This window comes from Telopea speciosissima, chromosome 2 (assembly GCF_018873765.1).
Source record: "Telopea speciosissima isolate NSW1024214 ecotype Mountain lineage chromosome 2, Tspe_v1, whole genome shotgun sequence".
In the NCBI taxonomy this organism is placed as follows: Eukaryota; Viridiplantae; Streptophyta; class Magnoliopsida; order Proteales; family Proteaceae; genus Telopea; species Telopea speciosissima.
This window is the reverse complement of record NC_057917.1, coordinates 61878065-61905795: the sequence shown is the minus strand read 5'-3', so window position 1 is coordinate 61905795 and position 27731 is coordinate 61878065. Positions and strand designations below refer to the sequence as shown.

The following is a 27731-nucleotide window of genomic DNA, read 5'->3' as shown; positions in this document are numbered from 1 at the left end:
TCCTTCTCAGTTTGTTTCACACGCGGCGCTCTTCTAACCTTCACAGTCCATGCCCTTCTTCTCCTCGTCACTCTAATTACTGCCAGCAAGAAACGATTCTTCCTATGCTGTTCTTATGCATTCGTGTTTCTCCGATCCAATCGACGGAACATTAGTTCTTGATTTCGGCTTTAATTGAGGAGACGCAAGAGAGAAATTGAGGAAGCGATCGATCTACCGACAGAGCGATGCTGGGGCGGAGTCCTCCTAAGCATCGCCACGATGGTACCTCGCCTCTGCCGTTGGGGATGGATTGGAGTCCCCCGCCTAAGAAATGGGTCAGCTTTCCTGTTTTGATCTTTGATTTTAGTTTGTTCTGTTGGTTGAATAATTGAGTTATTGTTGGATATATGAATTGATGATTTCGCCTGATTGATCGGATCAGTTGGCAATGAGATTTCACTTTGATTTCCACTTGTAGGTACTTTATGTATTTAATAAGTTACTTGGTTATACCATTCCATGGAATTGTTGCTTCTCTGTGTTGAAGCTGAAATTTTGTTTAGTTTAAACCTTTGCAGATCCGTTGACTTGCTTAAAACTTATTTTCATCGTAAGACTTAGCCCTAATTATTTCTAGGCACATTGAAAACGTATTATTTCTTCTCTGCGGAACCGTTCCTTGCATCCATAGTTATCAAGGCGGGAAAGCGACCACGGCGTTTTAGAGGGCAAAATTCAAGGCGACACCGCCATGGCGGCAAGGCGCCCACCATGGCGCCCAAGGAGCCTGGACGCCATGGTGACGCCTTGATAACTATGCTTGCATCCAAGTTGAATCTAAGCATGTGCTGTAAACTGTAAAGGATTGAATTCTGGAAGGAGAAAAGGGTGGTTATGAAGTCAGTTAGATGCTCGTCTTCCTTCCTTTTTGCATATTTTGGTGGATGTATAGAGAAAAGAGAAAACTATTAGCCTTGATTCAGTTATTACTTCGAGTGGGATGCTACATCTCCATCTGTAAGCTAAGCTCATTCGCAATTGATTTAGATTGTTCAATGGGTGGGGCAGTTATATCCTTTCCACAGCAGATTTCTCAATAATTTATTAGTTCCAAAATGATATGCTGAAAGGCCATGAATATAGGATGCTTTTTAAGGAGCTTGATCCTCAATTTTCACAGTTACATGTTGTATCTTAACTACTTCATGCAACTGGTTATTCACAAGTAAAGCTTGAGTTTGCATTGCCTTCTTACTGGCTTTTCGCTGCTACTTTTAGACTGATCAAGAAACCATAGTCAGTGACACCCACTAAGACAAGGATATAACTCAACCTTTGTTGGCATATTTAACCTGAGTATTAAAGAGAGAGAGAGAGAGAGAGAGAGAGAGAGAGAGAGAGAAGCAAAGAAAAGAATCTTATGAAGAGTTTAAAGGGGCATTCTAATCACCTAAAGATTAGGGTTTGAAACCTCACGTAATCTAGGATTGTAGGGATTAGGGACTCAAAATTGAAACCAACAGATTTAGAAGGTAGAAAATAGAAACTGAAATCAAAATTAGAAACAAGGGACTGAATTAGGAAGTAATTGAAATAGCAAGTCCAGATTTAGTAACTATTGGGAAATAGCAAGTAGGAACCAAGAAATAGAAACATAGAATAGATTTACTAATTAAGGAGGACAGAAATAACAAGTGAATCAGAATTAGAAACTAGTAGAAAAAATAGGAAGTAATGGTAGAAGTAGTGCTGTAACAGCATCAAGGGATAAGCATTGAACTGCTAATACAACTTGTAATCGATGGGAGAAGAAGATGGCAATCTCAGCACTAGAATGTGATCTAAAAACTTGATTGAATGAAGGAAAAGATAGAAGCAGAAGGATATGAACTAGGCTTCTCACCGACTCACCTAGAACTTCACTAACATCTCACAGACATAACCTTCACAGCATAAAGCCAAGCAAATAATTGTCAAAAATCGTTGGAGGCTCTAGGCCCTTTGCCTTTATTTATAACTCCATAACAATTACTAAAGTAGAAAACCCCTATGTATTTAGGAGGAATCCCTTACCACCTTAATCTCTCTTCAAAATTGGAAATATTCTAGAATATTTCAAAACAGAAGCTAACTACTTAATCCCGTATAGGCATTAGGACTTAAATCCCTATTACAATATATTAAACCCAAAAAAATTAAGCCCATGGCTCATATAACCTATTGGACATTCAAAATTAAACATATTAGTCCATTTTTTGTCCAGTTTGATGGCCTGGTTTGCTACTGGCCTTATTGTTTGATGCAGGAGCACTTCCTTGGACCAGGTTGAACCTGTTTGAGAACCCAGATCGAGAATCGGGTCCAATATTGGGTCTTTGGTCTAGAGGATATTAATAGTCTATTTATTGATTTACTTGGATTTATCTTGTAGTCTTTTGTTCTACTGTGGATAGGCTAGGTAGTAGTAGAGTTCTATTGTATATTTATATGTCAATTTTAGAGTTTATCTAGGATTCTTTATTTCTCTCTTTAAATACAAGGTTGTAACCAATGAAAGTTTCAGATTAGAAAGAATGGATTGAGTTATTGTGGTTGAAGCCTGCGTGGCTGTAGTTTGTGCGAACCGCCCCTTCTCCCATCTTTTCTTCTTCTTCCCCTTCTCTTCCAAACCTTCTTCTTCTCTTGTTTCTCTTCTACCTTCCATATTCTTTCTCTTTTCTTTAACTATTGTAGGCACTGGACTGAAGAGCCAGCAAGGTGAAATTTATTCCTCAGTCCTTGAGATACCTGCGGTGCAGTGGGATTGGGTATAGTTTGATAGAACTGACCCGAAACTTTAGGAGATCAATTCCCTCCCCCAAAACGACCTAAACCCTTAGATTCTGGCCCTGCTTTGTGTTTGTAATATCCAGCCATTCGAATTCTTCCCTTCCCGTCTAAACGGTATCTCCAGGTTCTGGTTCAGTCCATCAAGCCAAGCGATTCTAACTCTGGTATTTCAGAGTTGCCTAAATTGGATTTGAAGGACTGTGATCGATTATTGCCGGTTCTGTCATAACACTCATGGTTGAGGGTTGAAGAGACAACCTTTTGATGGTGTACTAAACCCATTTATTATTATTTCCAATTTTACCCTTATTTCTTTGAACTATTACCCAATATCTTTACTTTGTTTTAATTCCAGAATTACTCTCACAATGACAAGTCTACCTCCACCCACGTTCATTCCTTTTCTCTTGTTAGTTTGAGTTTCATTAAATTATGAAATTGCCATTAGTTGTGGGCTTGATTGGGTTCTATTATCCAGGTGGGCCCATAAGCGATCCGAACCGGGGTTTTGGACCCCGGATTGCATCATTGTTCTTTTGAACTGCATCAAAGGTGTATCTTTAATTGCTATTAAATCATTCCTTAATTGTATTTGATACAAATAGGATATGATTTTATGAGAGATTTTGTGATTGACAAAGATTTAGAAAGTGTTAATCATAAGTTGCCAAAAAGGGTTTTAGGGAAGGTTAGGAGATTGAGATTTTATTTAATTTCTCTTTCTCTCTCTTAGCTTTGTGAGTAGTGTTGAGGCTAGGCCACTAGGGTTTTGAGAAAACCCTTGTGAGTTCTAGGAGGTGACTATTGTTGGGAACACCTTGCTACGTGGGTGGGAAGAACTGACTGCGAAATGGCTAAGATCACATGGAGGCCTTGCGTAAGTGAGGTTGAAGGTAACCTCTAAGCTCTCTCCTTTCTGTGTTCAAATTTTTGAATGACCGCCCCGACTGGTAGGACAATCCCTCCGTATCCACTGTCTAACAGAGAGCCCTAACTTCTCTCCTTTCTCCGTCTTAACTTCTCCTTCTTCAACACTACTGCTATAAAGTACATTCTCAAAAACCCTGTTCTGTTCCACACAACAGAACTGAACTGGTGCATGGACATACATAGGGATAAATGTTTGAATTTAGTCTGATTTGTCCTGACCGTCTCCTAGGTATCTAAAAGTCAGATTTACCATTTGATCCTTCCACCATGTGGAATTAGGTGTCCCAAACAGAGACCCTCTTAACTGGTCTGCTGATCACGGAAACTTTTGCCTTATATTATTTTTTAGTTTTAAAATAAAATTGATATTAGGAAAATTTATCAGATATTACTGAATTTAAATTAGATTTGAGACGTTTCAAATCCTTAATGGATCCAAATTCGAATGACCAAATAATATATTTGTCAGATATATTCATATTTGAATTTACATTCTATGACATCTGATTAGAATTTGCTCTATAGACATCCCTTGGGCTGCTGCATCGCTAGTATTAAGTGATATGTTCTCATTTGAACCCTCAACTTCATGGATGCAGTGAAGTGCATGAACCAATTGCCTTGGGGGCTCAAACACTTATATTAGCCTAGGTGTTTCTTTAATTATTAAGCCATATGTCTGAGTCAATTACAATCCTTTATCCTATTTCTTACATGATACTTCATTTCCTTGTATAGGATGGACGAGACACTGTTTGGCCACATGACCCTCATACAGGATGGAGTTATTGTATCACAATTCCCTCATGGATCCTCCTACCAAAATCAAGAGATTCAGATCCTGTAGTGGTGAGATTTTTATCTTTGCCTCAATTAAGTGAGTTTTTGACCTTTAGCCATGCAAGTATTAGCTGTTACTTTATATTGTTACTGATTTTGCAAACATATCAAATGTAATTACAATTTTAAATCGGGGCTTTCCTACTTGCTCCTCTATGTAGTTTATGTTTTTTATTCACTTCAAGGCAGTTAAATTGATCATACCTCGTTTCCACTGTCTTTATAATCACATGATAAAACGGCCTTGATGTCATAAAACATATGTGCACACACTGTTGTCTAACCATGATGTCATAAAACAACATCCAACGCCTTATGCTAGTCCTTTCAATAAATGGAAAGCTATGTAGAGGCAAATGTAACAGTTCTATTGAGTATGGAATTGCAAATACAGAGAACACCCTTGTACCACTTTTGATTTTTACCTCTGCCTTACTTTTGCTCTCAGTCTTTCTTCATAACCATATGTGCATATACTGTTGTCTACTTGTCTTGTCATTGTTGTTATTACTGATTTGGTTTATTCGCACATTGCTTCATTTTCTTAAACGGAAACCAAATGCTTTGCTTCATTTTTTTAAACTGAAACAAATGCTCGTTTCTTTTCTCAATAAATTATTTTTGAGCCATTTGTTTCTTTTCGTCCTTCCTTTTCAATCTTTGATTTTATCAAATGAAGTAAATTCTCAAAAAATTGCATCTATATTGCTGAAATTTGCTTCACAATTGAAAAAGTTCCTCCTGCTCAGGAGCACCATAGACAAAACATGTAATGCATTTCCTGAGTTCATCAAGTGGTACAAATTGTTTCTTTGATGAGTGTAAGAGTTGTCATCTTGCCTACATGGTTTATCCAATTTGTATATTGTAATTGAAGAGACTTTCAACTTGCCCTTGTGGTTTGTCCAATTCGTATATTTGCTTTATATGCAGATATTTTGAACACTTTATTTTATTTCTTTCCTGCTTGAGGCATTGTCTGTTTTAACTTTCGTAGGTTACAGTTTTACAGGGTTCAAGTTGGTATACAATCACCAGAAGGGATTACTACTACCCGAGCGATATTGCGTAGATTCAATGATTTCCTTAAGCTATTTACTGAAGTAAGTATAGTAATTTTCTGTGAGGTTTAGTGTAAAAAAACTCCTGTTTGTGATGTTTTATAGCAAAATTGACTTCATTGTGGGCATTTGGTTTGACCCTGCCTTCTCAGGAAAGTATTGATTTTACTTCATATCTATTCAAGTGGTTTTACGTTACTGACTTTCTTTTGTAGCTTAAAAAGGGATTTCCCAAGAAAAATCTTCCCCCATCCCCTCCAAAAGGCCTTCTGAGACTAAAAAGCAGGACACTCTTGGAAGAGGTAAGGGACTTGTTTTTCTATTTCATTAAAAATTTTCTACTCTGGCCCGCTTGGAGAGTTTCTCTATGAGGGCTGCCTATTTTTGTGATACGGAGGCATGATGTGGGAATTCCTTCAATTGGATGTCTAGCAAATGGTCTGGGTTGACCACTTGTCATATTCCAGACTGAAATTGAATTAGATACCCCCATGTATGGCCATGCCTCCCCATATCTTTCAGCCGTCCATTTCCCCAACCTAAAGAACCCTACTTCCATTTCTTATTCATTATGTTTTTTAACATAACTTTTAGATGATATGCCCTATGGATATCATTGCTAAAACTGAAACAATCCTTGCATCAGCTTATTCTACATCTAAAACCACTTATAACATATTTTTTTTCTTGATAATTAACATTTAAATTGCATTAAGGGGGAAGCTAATAGAAGTTTGTGATGTTGCAGAGCCAAAGAAGAGCATTTCACAGTGAAGGTTAGGGTTTTTGAAAATTTTGTTCTGACATGAAAAATTAGTGTTTCAGAAAATTCACAATATGGGACTTGGAGAGAAATTACTTCGGATATTTGGGTTCCAGGGATAATGCTTTTAGGTTAGAATTATGGAGATCAACCTTGGATCAAAAGGTTACAAGATAAGTAGAATAAAAACAGAGTACATGGTGTGTAACTTTAGTAACGTTAAAAGTGGGGTGGTGAATTGATGATAGGGAGATGCCGCAAAGTGAAAATTTTAGGTACCTAAGTCAATCATATATAAAGGCGAAATAGAAGATGATGTTGCACAAAGAATTAGAATAGTATGGATGAAGTGGAGGGGTGCGTCTAGAGTGTTGTGTGCATAGTTTTCATGGCGACGTGGCGACCCAAGGGGGTAGCCAGGCAATGTCGCTTAGGCATGTCAAATAAATTAGGGTATTTGGGGTGCAAAATACCTTATTTATTGTTCTTTAATTTAAATCTTAAAAGAGGTTTTATGTGTAAAATTAAAGATTCTTTTCTTTATTTATTGTTGAAGTAAATCGAGCTCATAGGAAGTTAAGGTATTCTCGATCAGAATATTGGAATATTCTGATCGAGATTCCCTCCTGTGTGTCTCTTCTATTTGTGGCTTATAATTAGGATTACCTAGTCCTAGTTTCTGATTTCTGGTTGGTTTCTATTTTTCCGATTGTAGCTAGGATTCCTAATATATTAGGAATCCTAGGAATCCCACCTTTGGTTGTAATTTAATTCATATAAATAAAGACTGTGTGAGGGAGACTGTCAAGTTCAACCCTCCTTGACAGCTTCATCCTCTTCTCTTCTCTTATTCTCTCGGTTCTGGTTTTCTAGTTGTGCATTCTGTTACATGGTATCAGAGCACAGCCACTAATTGGTTGTTACTCTGCGATTCTGGTTTGAAGATCCTTTCAAGTTCTTCGTAAAGGGGTGCAGCACCCTATGCTGCATATTACTACAAGTTAAACCCTAGATGAAGTTTTCAGTTGAAAACTAGGGTTCTGCTAATTATCTACAGTGCAAGATCAATTGGAGATTCTTCATTTAAGCTGCGGTTTCTTCTTGAAGACTATTGCTATGATTTCTTCTTGAAGACTATTAATACATCTATTTCTGGTCCAGTCAGTGGGTCATTGTTGAAGACTGAAGACCTTATCGACAAGGTATTTCTGTTCTTATTTCTTCAGTATCCTAGTTAGGGTGGTATCTCTCCAATCGATCCAATTTTCTGGTGAGAGCTTTTGGGTTCTGTTTCCCCTCTCTCGGAGCAACACTCAGGTATCTATCTTGCTGTCTTTGGGGTTGGTAAACCCTAAAATTGATGCTTGTTGGGATTTGGGTTTTTAAACCCTAATATTTCCACTGCCGATTGTGTTACTGCTTCTGATTTGGGTTCTTAAACCCTAATATTGCTACTGCCAAGTGTACTACTGCTGGTTTTGGGTTGTTTCAAACCCTAATCTGGTTCTATCCAAGAGCCGATTGATATCTCACTGCTGTTACTACCTTTGATTAATCAAGTCCTTATGGCTGATCCTAAACCCCCAACAGAAAATGTCCAAGTTCAGATCACTGTTATTGAACTCTCCGGAGTTTCAAATTATCTCTTATGGGCTTAGGTGGTGCAAGCTTACGTTCATGCCAAAGGAAAACTAAAATACATTACAAATGATCCTCCTGATCGTGATCCTAAGGATCCTGCCACAATCACAGCTCATGATGAGTGGATGCGTGAAAATTTTATTATCAAGACATGATTATGAAATAGTGTTGAACCTGCTATTGCATCCAATGTGATGTTTCACACCCTTGCTAAGGATGTCTGCAATGATTGCTTGAAAGTTTTTCTCAAGAAAGGAATATTTCCCGTGTGTATGATCTCTATGAGAAACTTTTTACTTTCCAACAGAGAGATAAGTCCTTGAATGAATACTTCACCAGTTATAAGGGCGTAGTTGAAGAACTCCAGATACATTAGCCCCTAACTACCAATTTGGTTCAATTGAAACAACAAAGAGCTGAGTTCCATGTTGTAAAATTTCGAGCTAGACTACATCCTGACTACCAATCTGTGAAGAGTGAATTGCTCACAGGGGAGAAGGTTCCCTCTCTGAAGTTTTTTCTTGTTAATCGTCTGGCTAATCCATCCAAACTGATACTACACCCAAGGACAACTCAGCCATTGTTTCCAATAGTGGTCGAGGACATGGTCGTGGCCAATTAAGAGGCTGTGGCAGTGGCATTGATGGACGAGGTACAGGCTCCCAAACCACTAACGGATTTTCCCACCATTGTTCTTATTGTGGCAAACCAAATCATACTATGGATACCTGTTGGTTTAAACATGGAAAATCTGAGTGGGCGAATGAACTAGCCAATGCAGCCATGCTTGACACTACTACTAAAAAATCTACTAGTGATATGAGAGTTCTAGTACTTCTTCATTTGTGTCTCATGATGATTACAACCAGCTAATCAAACGCTTTCAACAACTTGAAGCGACATCTGCCTCTACCTCTATTGCCACCGTAGCCTAAAAATGTAACTCTGTCTTTTATCCTTCCTCTACTTCATGGCTTATTGATTCAGGTGCTTTGTGTCACATCACTGGTAAGTCAAGTTTGTTTTCTTCAATGAATCAAGTTCAAAATTCTTCCACTGTTATCCTTGCTGATGACTTTCTCTCCTGTTTTGCATGTTCCTAAATTACCTTTAAGCCTTTTATCTGTTAGTCAACTTACTAAATCTCTTAATTGTTCTGTAATCTTCTATCCTTCTTACTATGTGCTTCAGGACCTTCAGACAAGGAAGCATAGTTCAAGAACTTGCCAAGATCTTGGTAATATCTCGTTTTTTTGAAAAAGCGAGACGAAACTTGAGGTAAAATGAAATATTACCCCAACTCGGTCGAGATCTCCGTTTGATCGAGATTTGGACAATACTTACCTTTATAATGTACATATCTCAATTGAGATAGTCGAGATCTCTTCAGAACTCGACTGTCTCGGTGAACTCGACAGAGAAGTGTGCATTTGACCTAATTTTTTAAGATTTTCGATGGTGGTTTCGACGAAGAACTTGCCAGAGACAGCAATTAGTTACAAACTTGCAAGATAGAGATATATGTAATATGTTAAGATTGATGTATTGTACACTTTTACATTTGGAATGTTTATTTAAGTTGTTTTATGTTAATTGTATGATTTGATTGCTTTCAATTACTAAATTATGTGTAGAATAGGGCCTATTAGTATGTCGTCGCCTACCAACCTAGGGCCCGAAGTGAAACTCCTATTTGGACTTATTTTTGGAAAATCTGATAGTGCAATTATGTTTAAATGGCTTAAAATAGGCTGAGTACCAAGTTTCATGCCCAAACTAGGTCTAAAAACCCACCAAAACTAGCCTTCGAGTTTAAAAAAAAAAAAAAAAAAAAAAACCAACTCGCCAAGATCTCGGCCCAACTCGGTTTTTTGGCTGGGCGAAACCAGTATTGAAACCGAGTTCTTGAACCTTGCAAGGAAGATGATTGGTGGAGGGCTTGAGTGCGATGGACTGTATTACCTGGATGGCACGGGACCTTCTACTGCTGCTACATCCACTACTATACCATCTAGCATGCAATGGCATCTACGTCTTGGTCACCCGTCTCTACCTAAACTCCAGTTAATGGTTCCTAGTTGCAGGTCTACATCTCATCTTGAATGTGAAGCATGTGAACCGGGCAAACATAATTGTGCCTCCTTTCTTGCCCGTAATACACCGAGAAGTTCTTCATTGTTTTCTTTAGTATATTTTGATATTTGAGGTCCATGTCGTGTCCGTAATAGGTTAGGCCTTTCTTATTTTGTTAGTTTTGTAGGCGATTATTAGCGTTCCACTTGGGTTTACTTGCTGAAAAACAAGACTCAATTTCTTACTATATTCAAAAAAATTTATCAGGAAATAAAAACTCAGTTTGACATGTCCATAAAAACTTTCGTTTTGATAATGCTCTTGAGTGTACTCAAACTGAGATTTCTGATTTTTGCCTCACTCATGGTATTATTCACCAAACTATTTGCTTGTACACTCCACAACAAAATGGGGTGGCCGAATGCAAAAATAGGCAATTACTAGAGCTGGCCCAGTCTATTGTGCTCTACTTCCCAAACGTTTTTTGTGTGATGTTGTGGTTACTACTTGTTGCCTTATTAATTGAATGCCGTCTTCTGTTTTAAATAATAAAATTCCATTTTTCTATTCTTTATCTCGATAGTTCTTTGTTTGCCTCCCCACCACGGGTCTTTGGTTGTGTGTGTTTTGTTCACATCCTTCAACTTGTCATTGATAAATTATCTCCTCGGTCTATTAAATGTGTTTTTCTGGGTTACTCTAGGACCTAAAAAGGGTATAAATGTTTTGATCCGGTTTTTAATAAATAGTTTTTTAGTGTTGACGTCACATTTTTTGAAAATACTCCTTATTTTTCTTGTTCTTCTATATCGTCTATTGTGAACAATGAAGACCTTCTAGGTCCTCCCTTATCTGTGAGTCTGTGACCATACCCATCCCATCACCTCAACCGGTTCAGGTATATCATCGTCGTCGACGTGGACCACCAGCCTTAGCATCCACCACTACTACTGTGTTGGCCATCACTGTACTTGGTCCATTACATTCTACTCCCAGTGATCTGGAGCTGGCATCCACTACAGCAAACGCCGCTCCTCCCACCACTCAATCTGATTCTGATATTGTGGTCTCCATCGACGTACCAGTCGTTGTCTGGACTCTGGAAAGGTACTCGCTTCTGTACTAAGCCCCACAAATCTTATACTAGTTATCCTATTGAGCAGTATGTCTCTATCTCTCATCTTCTGTCCCACTATCACCCACTTGCTTTAGCTTTATCTACTAACCATGTTCCTAAAACCCACCATGAGGCTTTGTCTCAGCCTGGCTGGAATGCAGCAATGGACATAGAAAAAGATGTTTTATTATCTAGAATGACTTTGTTTCATTGCCTCCTGAGAAGGATCTTGTTAAGTGTCGGTGGGTTTATACTACTAAATACAATCCAGATGGTTTTGTTGAGCGGCTTAAGGCCCGAATGGTTGCTAAAGGCTATACTCAAACTTATGGTGTTGATTATTTTGAGACTTTCTCGTCTGTTGCCCGCCTGAATTCAGTGCGTATCCTTATTTCTCTGTTTGTCAACTTCGACTGACCCTTATATCAGATGGTTATCAAGAATGCTTTTCTCTATGGTGATCTTCAAGAGGAGGTTTATATGGAACAAACTCTAAGGTATGTTGCTCAGGGGGAGACTTCCACCAAAGTATGCAAGCTTCGTAAGGCAATTTATGGGTTGTAACAATCTCCAAGAGCATGGTTTGATAAGTTCAGCTCCATTGTCACTCAGATAGGGTTCTCACAGTGTTATTCTGATCATTTCATTTTTGTTCGCCACCAGAGTTCAAAGGTGGTGGTGATGGTGATGGTGATGGTAGTCTATGTGGGTGATATTATTATATCTGGTAATGATGCTTCCGGTATTGGTCAAGTTAAATCATACCTTCATCGGCATTTTCAGATGAAAGACTTTGGTGTTCTCAAGTATTTTTCTTGGTATTGAAGTTTTACGAAGCAAGAAAGTTGTTAGCTTATCTCAAAGGATATATGTCCTTGATCTTCTGTCTGACATTGGAATGCTTGCTTCCAAACCAGTAGATACTCCCATTGGATCCCCTCTAGTGAAGGGGGAGTATCAGGCCTCGAAGGCAAAGCTGGAACCATGGTGGAGGGAGCTGCAATTTCTTGAACAGCCTCCCTGCTATTCTGATTTTTGAATACGTCTCTGGCCTGGGCGTACCAAGGGTCCGATAAGGGAGAAAGTGGGTCTTGCTCATCTTAGATCTATCCCTCCACCACCAATGATCCAGCTGTGTCTCTAGGCTCACTCCTCAAGTCAACCACCAAGTTGATTCCCCCTTCCTCATGCAATGTAGAGCTGCCCAAGTTCCCATGCCCATTAGTAAGAGTGGGGCCCATCACATTTGAATTAGAGTAGCCGTTAGGCACTACCCTCTCCTCCACTTTGTCCACTTCAGGAATCAAGGCAAGAATATCAAAAGGATTCTTATTCGTTACTTGGCTGCACCCAACAAAAGGCTTGGAACAGTTTATTTGAGAAGCCAAACACCTAAAATAGGGTGGTTTCAAACCTGCAGATACAACAGCAGAAGGAGAGACATCATCAACGCCCCCCAGAGACTGGTCTAGCATCCCTTCCGGCTCCGGCCAAGGTAATATCCCATCACCTTGGGATTGAACGCGAGAACCAAGAGGGAGGGGGGAGACAGAGACCTTCCTTCTACCCTGCCTAGAGCCTTGATGGCGAACTGAAGTCATAGCACCTTTGTTGCTGCAATGGCTGGAAGCATGACCAAAAGAGCAGCAAGTAGCACATCTCAGTGGTACCCATTTGTAGGAAATATCTTGCTCGAAGCTAATACCCCCCCTCCCTCAGGACTTACAATGGATCGGGGGAGCTCAATTGTGACATTAATCTCTACATAGATACGGGCGAATGAAAGGCGAGCTTTAGAGAGTGTGATACTGTCCAAGTACAGGGGAGTACCTACAGCACTACCTATCAAACTCAGCCCCGAGGGGGTCCATAGATGAAAAGGAAGCGCTGGGAGGCACACCCAGATTGGGACCGACTTCACGTCCAACTTCTTCGAAGGAAAATCCGGACTCCAGGACCTTATAATCAAGGGCCTTCTGGCTAAGCTCCACGGCCCCTCCTCCAAGACCTTAACCTTATTTCCTCATTTCCAAACTGGAAGATGAGGTAGCCAGTATCTAAAGCTTTGACATCCACATGCCCCGATAGTCTCCACAACTTCAGAAGAGATGATCGGATATACTCGAATGCAGGCCTCTGGGTGACAAAGAAACCTGTCACTGTATTATTCCATAGGTGTAACCCCTCTTTGATAACACTGGCTGGGCATTGAACGATGGGCTTGCCCTCCACCATTACCGGCGGCGAGAAATGCAGCGGGCAGCCTTCCAACGATTGAGAAGCGGTGCCGAACAACAATGACCATGAGCGCGGGCCCATGTATGGAGAGGCCAGATTCATAGGCACCCCCCTCCCTCCCAGCATACCTACACCATTATCTGAAGCCTCCTCAGAAAATCCTTCCACAGTTGAAGCCTCCGTTTCTTTAGAATGATCTACCTTGTCAGCTATAGCTGCCACCCTCGACTGAACACCTCCCCTAACCTCCCCATTGGAGCTGGGAGGATCTGCCATTGGTCTTCTTCAGCCTTCAAGAAGCTAAGAAGTTGTCTGCGTACATACTTGTTGAAGGTTGTCTGAAACAGCCCTTATTCTCTCTCATCTTGGCTTATTTGAAGCTTGGACCTGGCCCATTGGAGTCGCCCTTGGATCCCCTTTCAAGCCCCCAAAACCTTTGTTGTAAAGGAGGGAAGCCCAAGGTCTGCAACTCATTTTGTGCTGCTGCTACAGTACATCCGCTATAGTAACCCGGGAATCTGTCCCTTTTTTCTTGTTTTTCTATCATCTGACCTCAGCTGGAGATGGGACCAGCTTCATTTGAGTCGCCCAAGGGTCTATTGTCCAATGGTTTTGATCTCAGCTGGTGATTTCTACCCTTGTTTTCTGCAACTCCTTTTTTGTTTGAACAGTTCTGCCACCAGACTGGTTGTTGGCCTGATGTTGCAGCTTCTGTTCTCTTCAACTTGGAGCTTGTTAGGGCAAGGGATTGGTACCTGTCAGGTCACCTAAGGGTCCTTGAATGGTGGTATAAATGTGGAGCTTGGAAACTACCTGATCTGGTTGCAGTAACTCAAAATGTGGGCATTTTTTTAACGCCTCTTTGGGCCTTTTTGGCATCTCACAAGCACTTCTGATCTATTGGCTCCCATTTGACCAAGTTGGTTGGTAATGATTGATGATTCCAACTTGTAATACATGCTAGAAGCGATTTACTGTTTCTGTGAAATTGCTTTTGGAGAAGTCCTACCTGGGAAGAATAGTCTCTGTTTAGGTAGAGTTTGTACTCCCCATTTGGTTTGGGTATCATCCACACTTTCTACCTGTGTTCCTACATTATGTCAGAGGTTGGAGGAAGAGGCCAAGGGCCACCCCAAAGGAATGACAGGGATAGATTCAGCTGTGATCACTGTGAGAAATCTGGGCACACTAGAGAGAGATGGTGGATGCTTTATGGTTGTCTCCTTGGTATGCATGGCAGCAGAAGAGGGGGAGCCATAGCACACACTACGATGACTGAGGTTGAACCTATGGGATATCTATCTGTACTACAGACAGCCACCAGTTCTCTCACTCAGGATGATATTGCAGCGTTTCGCAGGGTTATGTCATATCCAAGGTTCTAAAACTCGGGTTTCGACCAGCCAAAAACCGAGATACGTTCGAAACTGGTTGACACCTGTGATTTTTTCCCAGCCAACTCGAGCTGGTGGTTTTGAGGCCTAGAAATGCTTTTTTTTATCTGATTTTTTGTATGCAACCTATTTTCGACATTCTAAACACAATGCAAACTATTTTCACCCAAAAAAAAAACACACTCAAAATGGTACTTGTGGTTTTTTACCCAAGTTTATTAGCGTACGCACAGTGTACTGCGCATCATAGTTGTTCAGGCAGACACTTATTTATGCCAAATATCATTTGAGTAAAATGTTCAATTACTTAAGATACTATTTATAAATAAGCAAATACCCCCTATTTGAATCCACTAAAAATAGTTAAACAATCAAATTCCAAAAGGATAAAAAGTCAACTCCCACTTCATGTTCTTGTTCCGAGTATCTTTCTTTTTAAATTTTTTTTTTCAATAAATCAAATTCTATTATTATTGGAACCTTATTTTGTTACTCCTTTTCCCTGAAAGTACTTACTGTACATAAGCACAAGGTGAAGTGCTTTCTAACATTAACCCAACATGAAGAAGCCTGAACTAGAAATTGGAAACCAGCTATCTACTGTCTATATGGATGAGTAATGTTCTCATTTCTCAACATGGTTAGTTTTGTCGCAGCGAAGGTGTTTTTTGGAGGAGTGGATGGGAAAGCTTCTGTCTGACATTGATATATCTAGAAGCACTCCAGTGGCATCCTTTCTTGAGCTAGAAGCAGCCGCTAGGTCTTGTAGGTGGCTCCTTTTTATTCCCCACCCCCTCTTTGTTAGGCTTTTAGATGTTTCCTTAATACAGTAAGTTGCATAGTCTTATGTATGCAGACTTTGGAGGCTACTCATTGACAAAAATTTTAATTATATTGACAAGTTTTGAAAATTTTGCATTTTTTTTCTTGAACTAGTGTTCTAATATTTGGTCCTTTTTTTTTTTTTTTTTTTTTTTCTGTTCAGCATTTCATGATGGAAATCAGCATACTGTAGAAACAAATGCATCTGACAATAGCATGGTTTCTTTGCTTCAAGTTCAACCCAATCCAGGTGTCTCTGTTCTTTCTGGTAGTTTGTCAATCACATCAGATTATGGTAGTGATATTGCTTACGAGACATCTGAGCTTGGAACACCGAGGCATGGAAGAGATAACAGCTCTGAAATTGGTACCGAGGATCTACCCTTGGATCTAGAAGTGGCCAATTCCATTGGAACATTTGTAAATTTTGGCATACCTAGTGATAATGGTCTTTTTATGGGCGATTCTATTCTCGAGCAGCTAGAAGGATTTTCCAGGCACAAAAGTCATACCAGAAAAGGAAAAAGTGTTGAAAACCAGGATTCATTTAATGGAAATGCTTCTAGGGTTGCATTTCTTTCAGGAGATGGGATGGAGCTCTTATCTGAACCAGAGCATGGTAAAGTAGCCAGTCATACTCGAAAGCTCTCTGCTGAGAGTGTTGGAAGTGACATAAGTTCTGTAAGAGGTAGCGAAATATTGAATTCCGGTGCTCCTAAATCATATGGTGATGGTTCCCTTGACTTTCCTGGAGGTGCTGAATCTCGAACCACTGCCGAAATTCTTGGAACAACAGTTATGCAGTTCCCAGATGATGTACAGATAGTTCTCCCATTGAATCAGCGAAATAAAATGAATAGAGTCCTTATGACCATGCAGCAGAGACTAACTACAGCGAAAACAGATATGGAGGATCTCATTGCAAGACTAAATCAAGAAATGGCTGTGAAAGATTACCTTACAACAAAGGTGAACGCCAGAACATCCCTATGCATTCCGGGACATTATTTATTTATATTTCTAATCTGATTGGATCATGAATTGTAGTCAACTCTTTCTTATTATTTCTCTGGTATACTATTCCTGTATCTGTTTTTCTGTTGTCAATTGAGTTTTTCAATAGTCTCTTTTATTTTATTTTTTCAGGTTTCCATTTATTTTGTTTTTTTTTTTTCCTTTCCGCCGGGGGGGGGGGGGGAGGGGGTTCGAGCTGTACTAATGAAAATGATTAGACAACCTTTTGGACTGTTACCAGAGTCACAATGCTTTTCCTATTAAGGACTATCTGTATGGGTTCCTCACTTCCTCCTCTGTTCTTTCAGATTTATCTCTTGGTGATAGAGGGACTATCTGTATGGGTTCCCCTCAGTTCTTTCAGATTTATCTCTTGGTTATAGAGGGCTTAGTTGTCAAGGCGTCACCTAGGCGCCTTGGTCGCCTAGGCGGACGCCTTGCTCGCCTAATTGGTGCCGCCTTGATTTTTTACCCTCTCCAACGCCTTGGGTCGCCTACACGCCGTGACAACTATGATAGAGGGACTATTGTATGGCTTCCCCCTCTGTTCTTTCAGATTTAGGTTTGTTTTGCTTTTCTGCTTTCCATATTGAATTGCGAAAGGTTGAGGCACTTTGTCATGTTTCCCTCTGATGCTGACTTTTTGGGAGTGTGTCTGCTGTGCGTTCTGATCCTATTTCTATTTTCCGAGCATATGAATCTTGGATGAGTATAGATAGGCCCCATTAGTTGATAACCTGTGACGTTTAGACAAAAGCCGGAATATACTTTTCTTGTATAGATAGATCCAGTACCTTTATCTTTTTCTTTTCTTTTTTTAGGGGGGGTGGGGGGGGGGGACTTTGCTAAGCTTGATTGATATGATTTTTACCATTTGATTCATTAGCGGAGAGCTAGTATTATATTTTTTCTGGGTCTGTGAAGTACTAATGCAAAAATCGACCTCGAACCAGGGAAACCAACGGGAGATCAATTGCAGCAGGATCAATACAATAAAACGAACAAAATTAAATAACTAAAACTGTTTTTTTTTATAGCTATGTTCTGTTTACATATGAAGAAGAACATCAGATGATAGGAAAAGAAAAAGAAGAAAAGGATATCGAAGGGGGGATAGGATCAGCTCTCTCAGCCCATCATCCTCTCAACCAGGGCATCTCACACACGGCCTCTCACCGTTGCCGCATCTCACAGCTTCAACCATAACTCTTTTCTCTTCAATCTCTGTCCTCCTCTGCTCAGCCTCATATTATTATTTATAATAACCCAATTACAAAGCAACACAGTCTCAATTTAATTAAGAAACTAAATAAATCTAGAAAAGTAAACTAATAATTCATAAAACCTATAAAATAGAAACTTCCTATAAAAGCCGTTGTTGTCAAGGCGTCAATGACGCCTAGGCATCCAAGCTCCTTGGTCGCCTTGGATGCCTAGGTGGGCGCCTTGCTGCCTTGATGTGTCGTCTGGTTTTTGGATTCTCTAAAACGCCATGGTCGCCTTACCACCTTGATAACTATGATAACATCTAGCTGTTATACAGTTAGAATATAGGTTTAGGAAATAAGAAGAGAGAAGGAAGAGGTTGGAGGATGAAGAAGATAGCAAGAGAGAAGAGAGAAGAGAGAAGAGAGAAGAGTGTATTGGGCTGTAACGATTGTGAATGGAGAGACTTCTCCATTCACCATATATTCATTTAATCATCACTAATAGGAATTACATCCACCTCCCTAGGGAGGTATAAGGGAAATAAAGAAGAAATAGAAGAATTACATAATAAGACAACTAGTGATAAACTAGTTCCTAAACTACCCCTATTACATGACTTCTAACACTCCCCCTCAAGCTGGAGAATATATATCATGCATTCCCAGCTTGCTTAGGAAGGAACTAAACTGAGGAGAGCCAAGAGCTTTGGTGAAGATATCTACCAACTGATCCCCAGTCTTCACAAAATGAGTACAAATACAGCCAGAGTCTATCTTCTCCTTGATGAAATGCCTATCAACCTCAATGTGCTTAGTCCAATCATGTTGCACAGGGTTATGGGCAATAATGATGGTAGCCTTATTGTCACAGTACAGTCTCATGGGCCCTTCAGTGTCAAATCCCAGTTCTTGAACAAGTCTTTTCAGCCAGATGAGCTCACACACTCCATGTGCCATAGCTCTAAATTCTGCCTCGGCACTAGATCTGGCCACAACATGCTGTTTCTTGCTCCTCCATGTGACTAAGTTACCTCCCACAAAGGTACAATAGCCGGAGGTAGATCTCCTGTCTGTAATGGAACCAGCCCAATCGGCATCTGTGAAGCTTTCCACTGTCAAGTGGTTGTGCCTTGCATACAACAATCCTTTCCCTGGAGAGGACTTCAAATACCTTAGAATGCGATACACAGCATCCAAATGGCCACTCTTGGGAGCATGCATGAATTGACTGACAACTCCCACTGCATAAGAGATATCTGGCCGAGTCATAGAGAGATAGATAAGTTTCCCCACTAGCCTTTGATACTTCCCTACATCAACAAGAGAGGGACCACAATCCTCTCCTAGTTTGTGATTCTGCTCAATAGGAGAGCTAGCTGGTTTGCAGCCTAACATCCCCTGTCTCTCACAACAGTCAAGAATAAACCTCCTCGACATATGTTGATCCCTTTCTTGGTCCTTGATACTTCTATTCCTAAGAAATACTTCAAGGGACCCAGATCTTTGATCTCAAATTGCTGTGCCAGGTAGCTCTTCAATTTACCTATCTCAGCTGTATCATCTCCTGTGACCACGATATCATCAACATAGACAATGAGAGCTATGATAGTACCATTACTCCGCTTAGTAAAGAGAGTATGATCAGCTTGGCTCTGGGAATATCCATTCTTCAGAATGGCCTGTCGGAAGCGTTCAAACCATGCCTTTGGTGACTGTTTGAGACCATATAGAGCCTTCTTAAGGAGGCACACTTTCCCTTCAGCTGAGGGGATCTTGAAGCCTGGTGGAGTTTGCATGTACACTTCCTCTTCCAAATCACCACGAAGGAAGGCATTCTTCACATCCAACTGATATAAGGGCCAATCTTTGTTGGCAGCTAAGGATAAAAGAACTCTTATTGAATTATGCTTGGCCACAGGGGCAAATGTCTCCTGGTAGTCAATTCCATAGACTTGACTGTACCTCTTGGCCACCAACCTTGCTTTGTATATCTCAATACTGCCATCAGATTTATACTTGATTGCGTAGACCCATCTGCATCCTACTGGGACACGTCCCTTGGGAAGGTCAACAAGTTGCCAAGTACCATTCTTCTCAAGTGCCATCATCTCCTCAGACATGGCTTGTCTCTACTTTGGGTCAGACATAGCATCAATGACATTCTTGGGAATGGAAGCAGTAGAAAGAGCAGAAATAAAGGCAAGCCCTGTAGGAGAAATTGCATCATAGGAAACAAACTGGGATATGGGATTAGTACAAGTTCTTTTCCCTTTCCTAATAGCAATAGGAAGGTCCAAATCAGATGGAGGAGAAGAAATGTCACCTGATTGAGGAGGATGAATCTCAGGATGTGGATTTGGATCTGAAGAGGACTCTTGGTAGATCATCTTTCTCGTATTATGCAAGCTTTAACCTTTTTTGTATTTAAGGTGGTAATCCTTCTCCTTACCAGAACCACTTTCAACAACCAAATCTGTATTCCCCCCTGGTTGATCATTAATCTCAACTACAGTCCTGTGTTTTCCAATGTCAAGCAGAAAAGGAGATATAGGTAGGGGAGAAAGGAAGAAATCATCAGTAGCCTGTTCACTCCCACAATTCTCCCCCTGAAGAGGATGCTGAGAAGGAACAAAGAAAGTGACAGATTCAAGGAAGGTAACATCCTTGGAAATGAAACTTCGGCGGGAAGAAGGATGATAACACTTGTACCCCTTGGTAGTAGAAGAGTACCCAAGAAAGAGACACTTAAGAGCTTTGGGATCAAGTTTAGTGCAAGCAGATTTGTTAACATGCACATAACAAACACAACCAAAGACTCTAGGAGCAAGAGAAAAGACAAAGACCTTGGGAGATAAGATGTCCAAGGGAGATTGGGAGTTAAGAAGCTTGGTAGGCATACGATTGATGAGAAAGGAGGCGGTCAGAAGAGCCGCAGACCAGAAGGTCTTGGGGACATGCATGCCCAGCAAGAGACTACGGGTGACCTCTAGGAGATGGCGATTTTTCTTCTCAGCAACCCCATTTTGTTGGGGCGTCAACACACGCTAGCTGATGGATAATGCCATGAGTAGGAAAGAAGGCTTGAAGGCCACTAAACATATACTCTCCCCCTTTATCAGAACGCACAATTTTGATGCGGGTCTCAAATTGGGTAAGAATCATTTGGTAAAAATTTTGAAAGGCATCACAAACATCACTCTTATGCTTCAGAAGAACAGTCCATGTGGCACGTGAAAAATCATCAACAAATGACACAAAGTAACGATAGCCAAATAAAGAAGTAGTAGGGGAAGGACCCCACACATCAGTATGCACAATATGAAAAAGAGCAACTGTTCTATTACCATGATAAGGATATGAAGACCTACAATGTTTGGCAAACATACAGGTTTCACATTGAAAAACATGAGAAGCGGCAATAGATGAAAATAAGTGAGGCAACTGTTTCCTCATTACAACAAAAGATGGATGGCCAAGACGGCGATGCCATAACATAACAGAATCCACAGAACTACTATCATTTCGGCCACACACATAGGAATGAGTTGTGGGCAAAAACGGATAAAAAAAGTAGAGGCCTTTCTCCTCACGTCCACTACCAATAATCCTCTTCGTCACTAAATCCTGAAAAAGACAGTGAGAAGGAAAAAATGTGACACAGCAGTTGAGAGATTTAGTCAGATGACTCACAGATAGAAGATTCAGAGTAAGGTTAGGGACATGAAGAACAGAAAAAAGTGAAATAGATGATGTCATAGGGATATTACCCTTACCAGATATGGAGGAAAGGGAGCCGTCAGCTACCCTAACCTTGTCCTTACCAGAGCAAATGGTATAGGAATCATAATAATGAGACGTACCAGTCATGTGGTCCGTGGCACCCAAGTCAATGACCCAAGACTGGGCGGCAGTGGAAGCTGAGGATGATGAGGATCCAACCATACTAGATGTGCTCAACTGTGACACAACCCTGCGAACCACTGCATCCATAAAGTTGGAGTCATCCTGTGGGACATCAACATCAGTCGTCGCTGCGGAATGAGCCCGAGCTCCCCCTCTATGGCCACCACGACCACGCATACCAGGAGGACGACCATGGAGAGACCAACACCTATCCTTGGTGTGTCCAATGCGACCACAATGATCACATTTAAATCTGTCTCGCCCAACTCCACTGGCACCAACTGTCTCCACAATACTAGCTTCCTCACGGTTAGGCCCTGGGCCTCTACCACCTCCACGGGTGTCTCGAACAGAACTAGAATTGAGGGCTGACCTCTCAAATGGTGCTGGTGGTGGTGCCCTAGTAAGTCGCCTGGTCTCTTCACTCTGTAAGTAACTACAGACTACACTAAGAGAGGGAAGGGGAGACCGGCCCAACAGCTGGAGTCTAACTGGCTCATAGTCAGAGTTCAAACCACCAAGCAAAGAGAAGACACGCTCTTTTTCAAGAGTCAGATACACCTTGGCTTCATCCTCTGGGTTGGTCAAATGAAGGTCTCTGTAATGATCATACTCTTCCACAAGACTAAGGAACGCACTGTAGTACTCAGAAATATTGTTGTCACCCTGTTTCAAGGAGTGGATTCGTTGATGGAGCTGATAGACCTTGGCAGTGTCACCTACTCTGTCAAAGGCCACAGAGACACTGTCCCAAATAGCTTTGGCAGTTTCCTTCCTTATAAATCTTCTCCCAATCTCGGGCTTCATGGAGAAGATCAACCAGGTCATAACAGTAGAATTTTCGGTCTCCCATTTATCAAAGGCCGGTGAACCAGCCGTGGGGGCCTTGATAGCACCTGTTATATATCCAAGCTTTCCCTTACTCATGAGGGAAAGTCTCACAGAGTGTGACCAATCCAGGTAATTAGTACCATCAAGCTTCACAAAAGAAATCTGTTGATGAGTACTCTCATAAGCCAACTGAGGGACAACGGTGGGAGGCTGAGAATCAGCAGTACTAAGCACAGATGTATCTGAACCAGCCATGATGGATACCAACAATAAACAATAGCACCAAAGGCAAGTGGGGAGTACACACTCAACCCAAACAAGCAAGAAGTCCTATAAGCAGCCTAGGATAGCACACTGCCGAAGCAGTCCTAGCAGCAAATGTCTAAGAGGACTTAAATCAAACACTTCACGGGCAGTATAATAGCAGCCCAGCAGGTCAGTCCCTAAAAAGGCCTCACAAAGGCTTGCAAGTAGTAATAAAAGCTTCAAACAAGTGATAAAACTGCTCAAAGTCTATGCATATCCAATCCTCAACTAAGAGAGCATCAACCTTCAACTCGAAGCAAGAAAAAAAGGAAGAAAATTACTCTCGGTGTTACCTGGGCAGAACAGAGGAACCATGAGATTGAGTTTTATCAAAGAGAAGCACTCATCCAGCCATAAGGAGCACAAAAGACAGGAAAAAGGATCCTTCTACGATCCTAATAAGCTGCTCCACCATCAAATCCATGCCGAAATGAGAAAGACATAAGAGAATGAAGTCTGCAACATCAGAAATCTGGGCAGAAACTGGTTCCCACGAAAAAGAGTTGTGCTCAGATGTAATCTTCAATCAGCAAGAAGCAGTACATGGCCCTTGAACACCATCCTTCCACGATTCTAATGACCCATTCCAATCCACAAAACCAGGCCAATCGAAGGAGATATAGGAACTGCAGTGGAGGGCTGGCGGTAACTCCAAACAGTAGCTATCTGAACTTTAAATCACCAAATTAGCTGCATCCAAGCTCGAATAGCAGTAGGAATCACTAGAATAGGTTATTCCAACCCTATTTCATAGTTTTCTCACAGATTTGTTTACATAGGAGGCTTCTCCTTGAAATAAATGATTTCAAAGGGAAGCAAAAAATGAGAACAGGAAGCTGGACTCTCAAACCCTAGGGCTCTGATACCAAGTTAGAATATAGGTTTAGGAAATAAGAAGAGAGAAGGAAGAGGTTGGAGGAAGAAGAAGATAGCATGAGAGACGCGAGAAGAGTGTATTGGGCTGTAACGATTGTGAATGGAGAGGGAGGTATAAGGGAAATAAAGAAGAAATAGAAGAATTACATAATAAGGCAACTAGTGATAGACTAGTTCCTAAACTACCCCTATTACATGACTTCTAACATATACATCAAAATAGAAACTTCTATTTTAGAAAACAAAATAATAATAGTAATAAACTTAAATTAGAAACTTAAGCCTACTTTCTAAATATGAAAATAGAAACTAAACTTTGGCAGCATTAGGATACAAGCTTTCTCCACTTTATGGGTCCACAAGATCTTCTAAAAAACATCCCCACACAAGGTAATATGGGCTGTGACACTGTTCACGTGAACAGTGTTTGGTCTTTTTTTTTTCTTCATATTTCGATCTGCATCAAGTAGTTTGGTCAGTAATGTGAGAATGGGTTGGGCTCAAACCTTGTCAGATTCCTTCTAACCTAACCATGGACATTTCTGTTAGTCATGTTTCTGCTATGACCAAGTCTATTGAGCTTGAAAAATATAGAATACTTAAAATGACCATTTGGTGTTTCATTATGAGTTTAATGCTGTTGGCCTAACCAGTTTATTGTGATTGCACCTGCTCAGGTCAAGGATTTGGAAGTTGAACTTGAAAGCACAAAGCAGAAAAGTAAAGAAAATTTCCAGCAAGCCATTTTAATTGAAAGGGAAAGATTTACCCAAACACAGTGGGATATGGAGGAACTTCGGAGGAAGTGTTTGGAGATGGAGTCAAAATTGAAGTCTGAACAGGTTCTTTTTATGCTCATGGCAGCACTATCATTGATAATCACTTGAATTAGTGACCGGTAATTCTATAAATGACCATCAAAATGTTGCAGGATGAAAAGGTTCGTACAGAGTCCACAAAAGTATCAGCTGTTAAGGAGAAGGAAATGTTGATGCAGGGATTGGACTCAACTAGAGAACAGCTTCAGAATTTGCAAAAACACCATGAAGAGCTAGAGATGAAGTCAAAAGCAGATGTTAAAGTTCTTGTTAAAGAGGTTAAATCTCTCAGAAGTTCTCAATCAGATCTAAGGCAGGAGCTTAGCCAATTGCTGAATGAAAAATCTGAACTGGAGGTAACTTAATGGTTCTCATATATTCTCAAGTTTTTAGGAGAGTTACAGTTTTTTATTAGTTTAATCCAGAACTCTTCTTTAATTTATGTTTCTTTGGATAGTTGGATGTAGTTTTTAGTAATGAACAGAAAATCTTAAGGAACAGATCACTATGGGCCAAATTTAGGTGTTCAGCAGATTTTGATGAGGAAGCGAACAAGACTGAAAATATGCATTCTTGCATTTATTTTATGCTATGCACATGCATGCCTTTGTCATGCCTATGTATTTGAATTTGAGATACCTTCTTGCAAGCTATCATACTAAATGCTCTCAGACACCTTAGCATTGCCAAAACTCTTGTAATTACAATCTAAATATATTTCTTTCAAACCTCTCTTTTGTGTTGCCAAATTCATAAGAAATAATTATATGACCAGAAAATTGGAAAGCTCAACACTTGCAGATGGGGAAATCAATTTCTATATGAAAAAAGCATGCATTACTGGATTCTTGTTCTCACACATTAGAAAGCTGAATTAGAGAAGACTGCATTATGGATGCAATAGAATGAGGCATTTTTTTGTCCTAATTTGCTTTGATTAGCATGAAATTTTTGTGTGGTGTTGTGCTTAGCTATGGATGATGTTAATATTGTTTCCATTCTTGGTCATCCATTTCACTTTTCCTCTTCCAGTATTAGATTGTATTTTTCTTTTAGTCATGGGAACATAAAGAGATAAATCCTTTGATTATTTCTGTTCATTCAAGGGTTTTCCATTTCTCTGTGTAAGCTTGGTTTCTTCAAGAATTGGTGTTTCCTTGAACTGGATAATCTTAACTAAACATTTGGTTATTGATATTATCAGAAAGCTCTTAGAAGGGAAAAACAAGGAAAAGAACATGCGGAAACTGCTAGTGCAAAGCTGCTGCATGAATGCGGAATTCTTCGTGGTCGGCTTCAAGAATGCAGCATTAACTTCCTTGCAGAAGAGGAAGATAAATTCACTGTGGATTCTTCATCACTGTCAGATGCTTTGGATCTCTTGGCCACATCTGACAACAGAATTGGCCTCCTTGTTGCAGAGGTACCTTTCATATCATGGTCACATATTTCTTTAGATCATTCACTCTGGGTATTTTTGAGTTTTTATTGGGTTTGAGACACTAATGTTGTAGTCCCTTTCTCCATTTGGGGCGTTTTTCTGTCTCTAACTTGTTCATGTATATCCAAAACTTATCAGGCACAACTTCTAGCACAAGACGACGAAAACCCTGTTGCTTCTGCGAGTAAGGATCACAATGTGAAGGGCGATGATTTGAGAACAAAAGATGACCGAGTGAGGAAGATGCTGACAGATATCTTCATTGACAATGCTAGATTGAGGAAGCAGGTCAATTCTGTGATCCGTTGTGCTCTCAAGACAGCAGTTACGCCAGAGAATGATGATGATGATGGAGAGGAAGAACCAGCAAGGAAGACAGTACTGAACAAGTTCTTAGAAAGATGAAGTATGGGTGACACTAGAATATTTTTTTCTCTCTTCAATTTTTAGATTATGAGGCTGCTGCTTCAACCACCACCCCTCCCGATGATGCATGGAAGTTCTCTGCTGTTCTTGGTGGTGGATCCAGTAGACGAGTGGGAGGGAGTCGTGTTTGCTGTTCTCAGTAAATGCTGAATCAGTCGCCATGTAATTTTGTGATTTAAATATATAAATATTACACTTGGGTGTTTTTTCACTGCTGTAATATTATTTTAGGGAATTTTTCCCTGTTCTTTTTCGTGTCAAAGTAAATAAAAGAAAAGAGAGGAAGAGGATAACCACTTGCGAAACAAAGCATCTCTTGAAATTTCACCTGGTTTGTGTAGTTCAACTTCTGTATGTTACCCCTCTTGCCCAACACATACCCAAAAAAAAAAAAGAAAAAAAAAATTTCTGGCCGAGAAGAATTCATGTCCAGACTTGCATGTCTATGTTTTAGGTTGGGCTTTTTATTGACCCGGTCCAACCACTCATTAATCTGGCCGAGAAGAATTCATGTCCAGACTAGCATGTTGGCAAGAGGTCAAACTAATGGATAGATGGTACAGCCTCTATGGGTTAACCACAAGTCGGGGTTTCTAGTTCCACCATTTTTATTGTACCTTTATCTTTGTATTAGCTCGGTTGGTTGGAGGCATTGCAAGTTGAGTGCATGCTCCCCCCCCCCCCCCAGGTCAAGGGATCGACTCTCCTGAGTTGCATATTGTGCCAAAAAGGGAGTCATTTCAAAAGGCTAGCATACCCATCCTTCTCCCTATTAATATAGGGCATGAGATCTCTACTAGGTCACATGGTCTCTACACAAGAGTCTAGGCGAATGGGTGAACATGCTTGGATATCTACCCCAGGGGGCAATGGCATCATCTCACGTATCTTGTGAGAGGGGGTAGGAAGCACCACAAGTAGAGATCTTTTTCCCTTGTATGCCTTCACATAGGGGGAGGCATAAATTGCAGCATTAAATGCAAGCTTACTCAATTAGGTTTGCCAGCAAAGGGTATATCCACCCAAATTCATTCTTTTAAAGAAAAAAAAAAAACCTGTTTTAGTATTTAGTCAAGAGCCTCCTTTCCATACCAAGGAGAAGAATGAGCAATCGAAGAAAATATGATCCAGTCTAAAGTCGCATTCCAACATAGACAACAGGAGGGAGAAACCGAAATATGAGAAGATTCTGAAAAGATGGTAGATCTCGACACAACT

General features: G+C 40.5%; 1 protein-coding gene across 3 annotated transcripts; it reads left to right on the top strand.

Moving 5' to 3' along the window:
* The first annotated feature begins 88 nt into the window (after positions 1–88).
* Positions 89–26819, top strand: LOC122652037 (PX domain-containing protein EREL1-like). Of its 3 annotated transcripts, XM_043845668.1 has the most exons (11): positions 89–317; positions 4480–4590; positions 5586–5684; positions 5858–5944; positions 15525–15633; positions 15854–15912; positions 15946–16659; positions 24506–24670; positions 24760–25002; positions 25851–26069; positions 26226–26819. In XM_043845668.1, exons 1-11 carry the CDS (start codon positions 228–230, stop codon positions 26490–26492), a joined length of 2163 nt encoding a protein of 720 aa, XP_043701603.1. In that variant the 5' UTR covers positions 89–227; the 3' UTR covers positions 26493–26819. The 3 variants fall into 3 exon arrangements, with proteins under 3 accessions (XP_043701603.1, XP_043701602.1, XP_043701604.1); XM_043845667.1 differs by having other exon boundaries at positions 15854–16659; XM_043845669.1 differs by lacking the exons at positions 89–317; positions 4480–4590 and having other exon boundaries at positions 5668–5684; positions 15530–15633; positions 15854–16659.
* Positions 26820–27731: the final 912 nt, after the last annotated feature.

Excerpts from the sequence above, each read along its gene's own strand:
- LOC122652037 (XM_043845667.1), top strand. The coding sequence starts at position 228 with ATGCTGGGGCGGAGTCCTCCTAAGCATCGCCACGATGGTACCTCGCCT. Across the intron at positions 16,660-24,505 it reads AAGATTACCTTACAACAAAG|GTCAAGGATTTGGAAGTTGA; the intron begins GTGAACGCCAGA and ends GCACCTGCTCAG. Across the intron at positions 26,070-26,225 it reads TTGGCCTCCTTGTTGCAGAG|GCACAACTTCTAGCACAAGA; the intron begins GTACCTTTCATA and ends AAAACTTATCAG.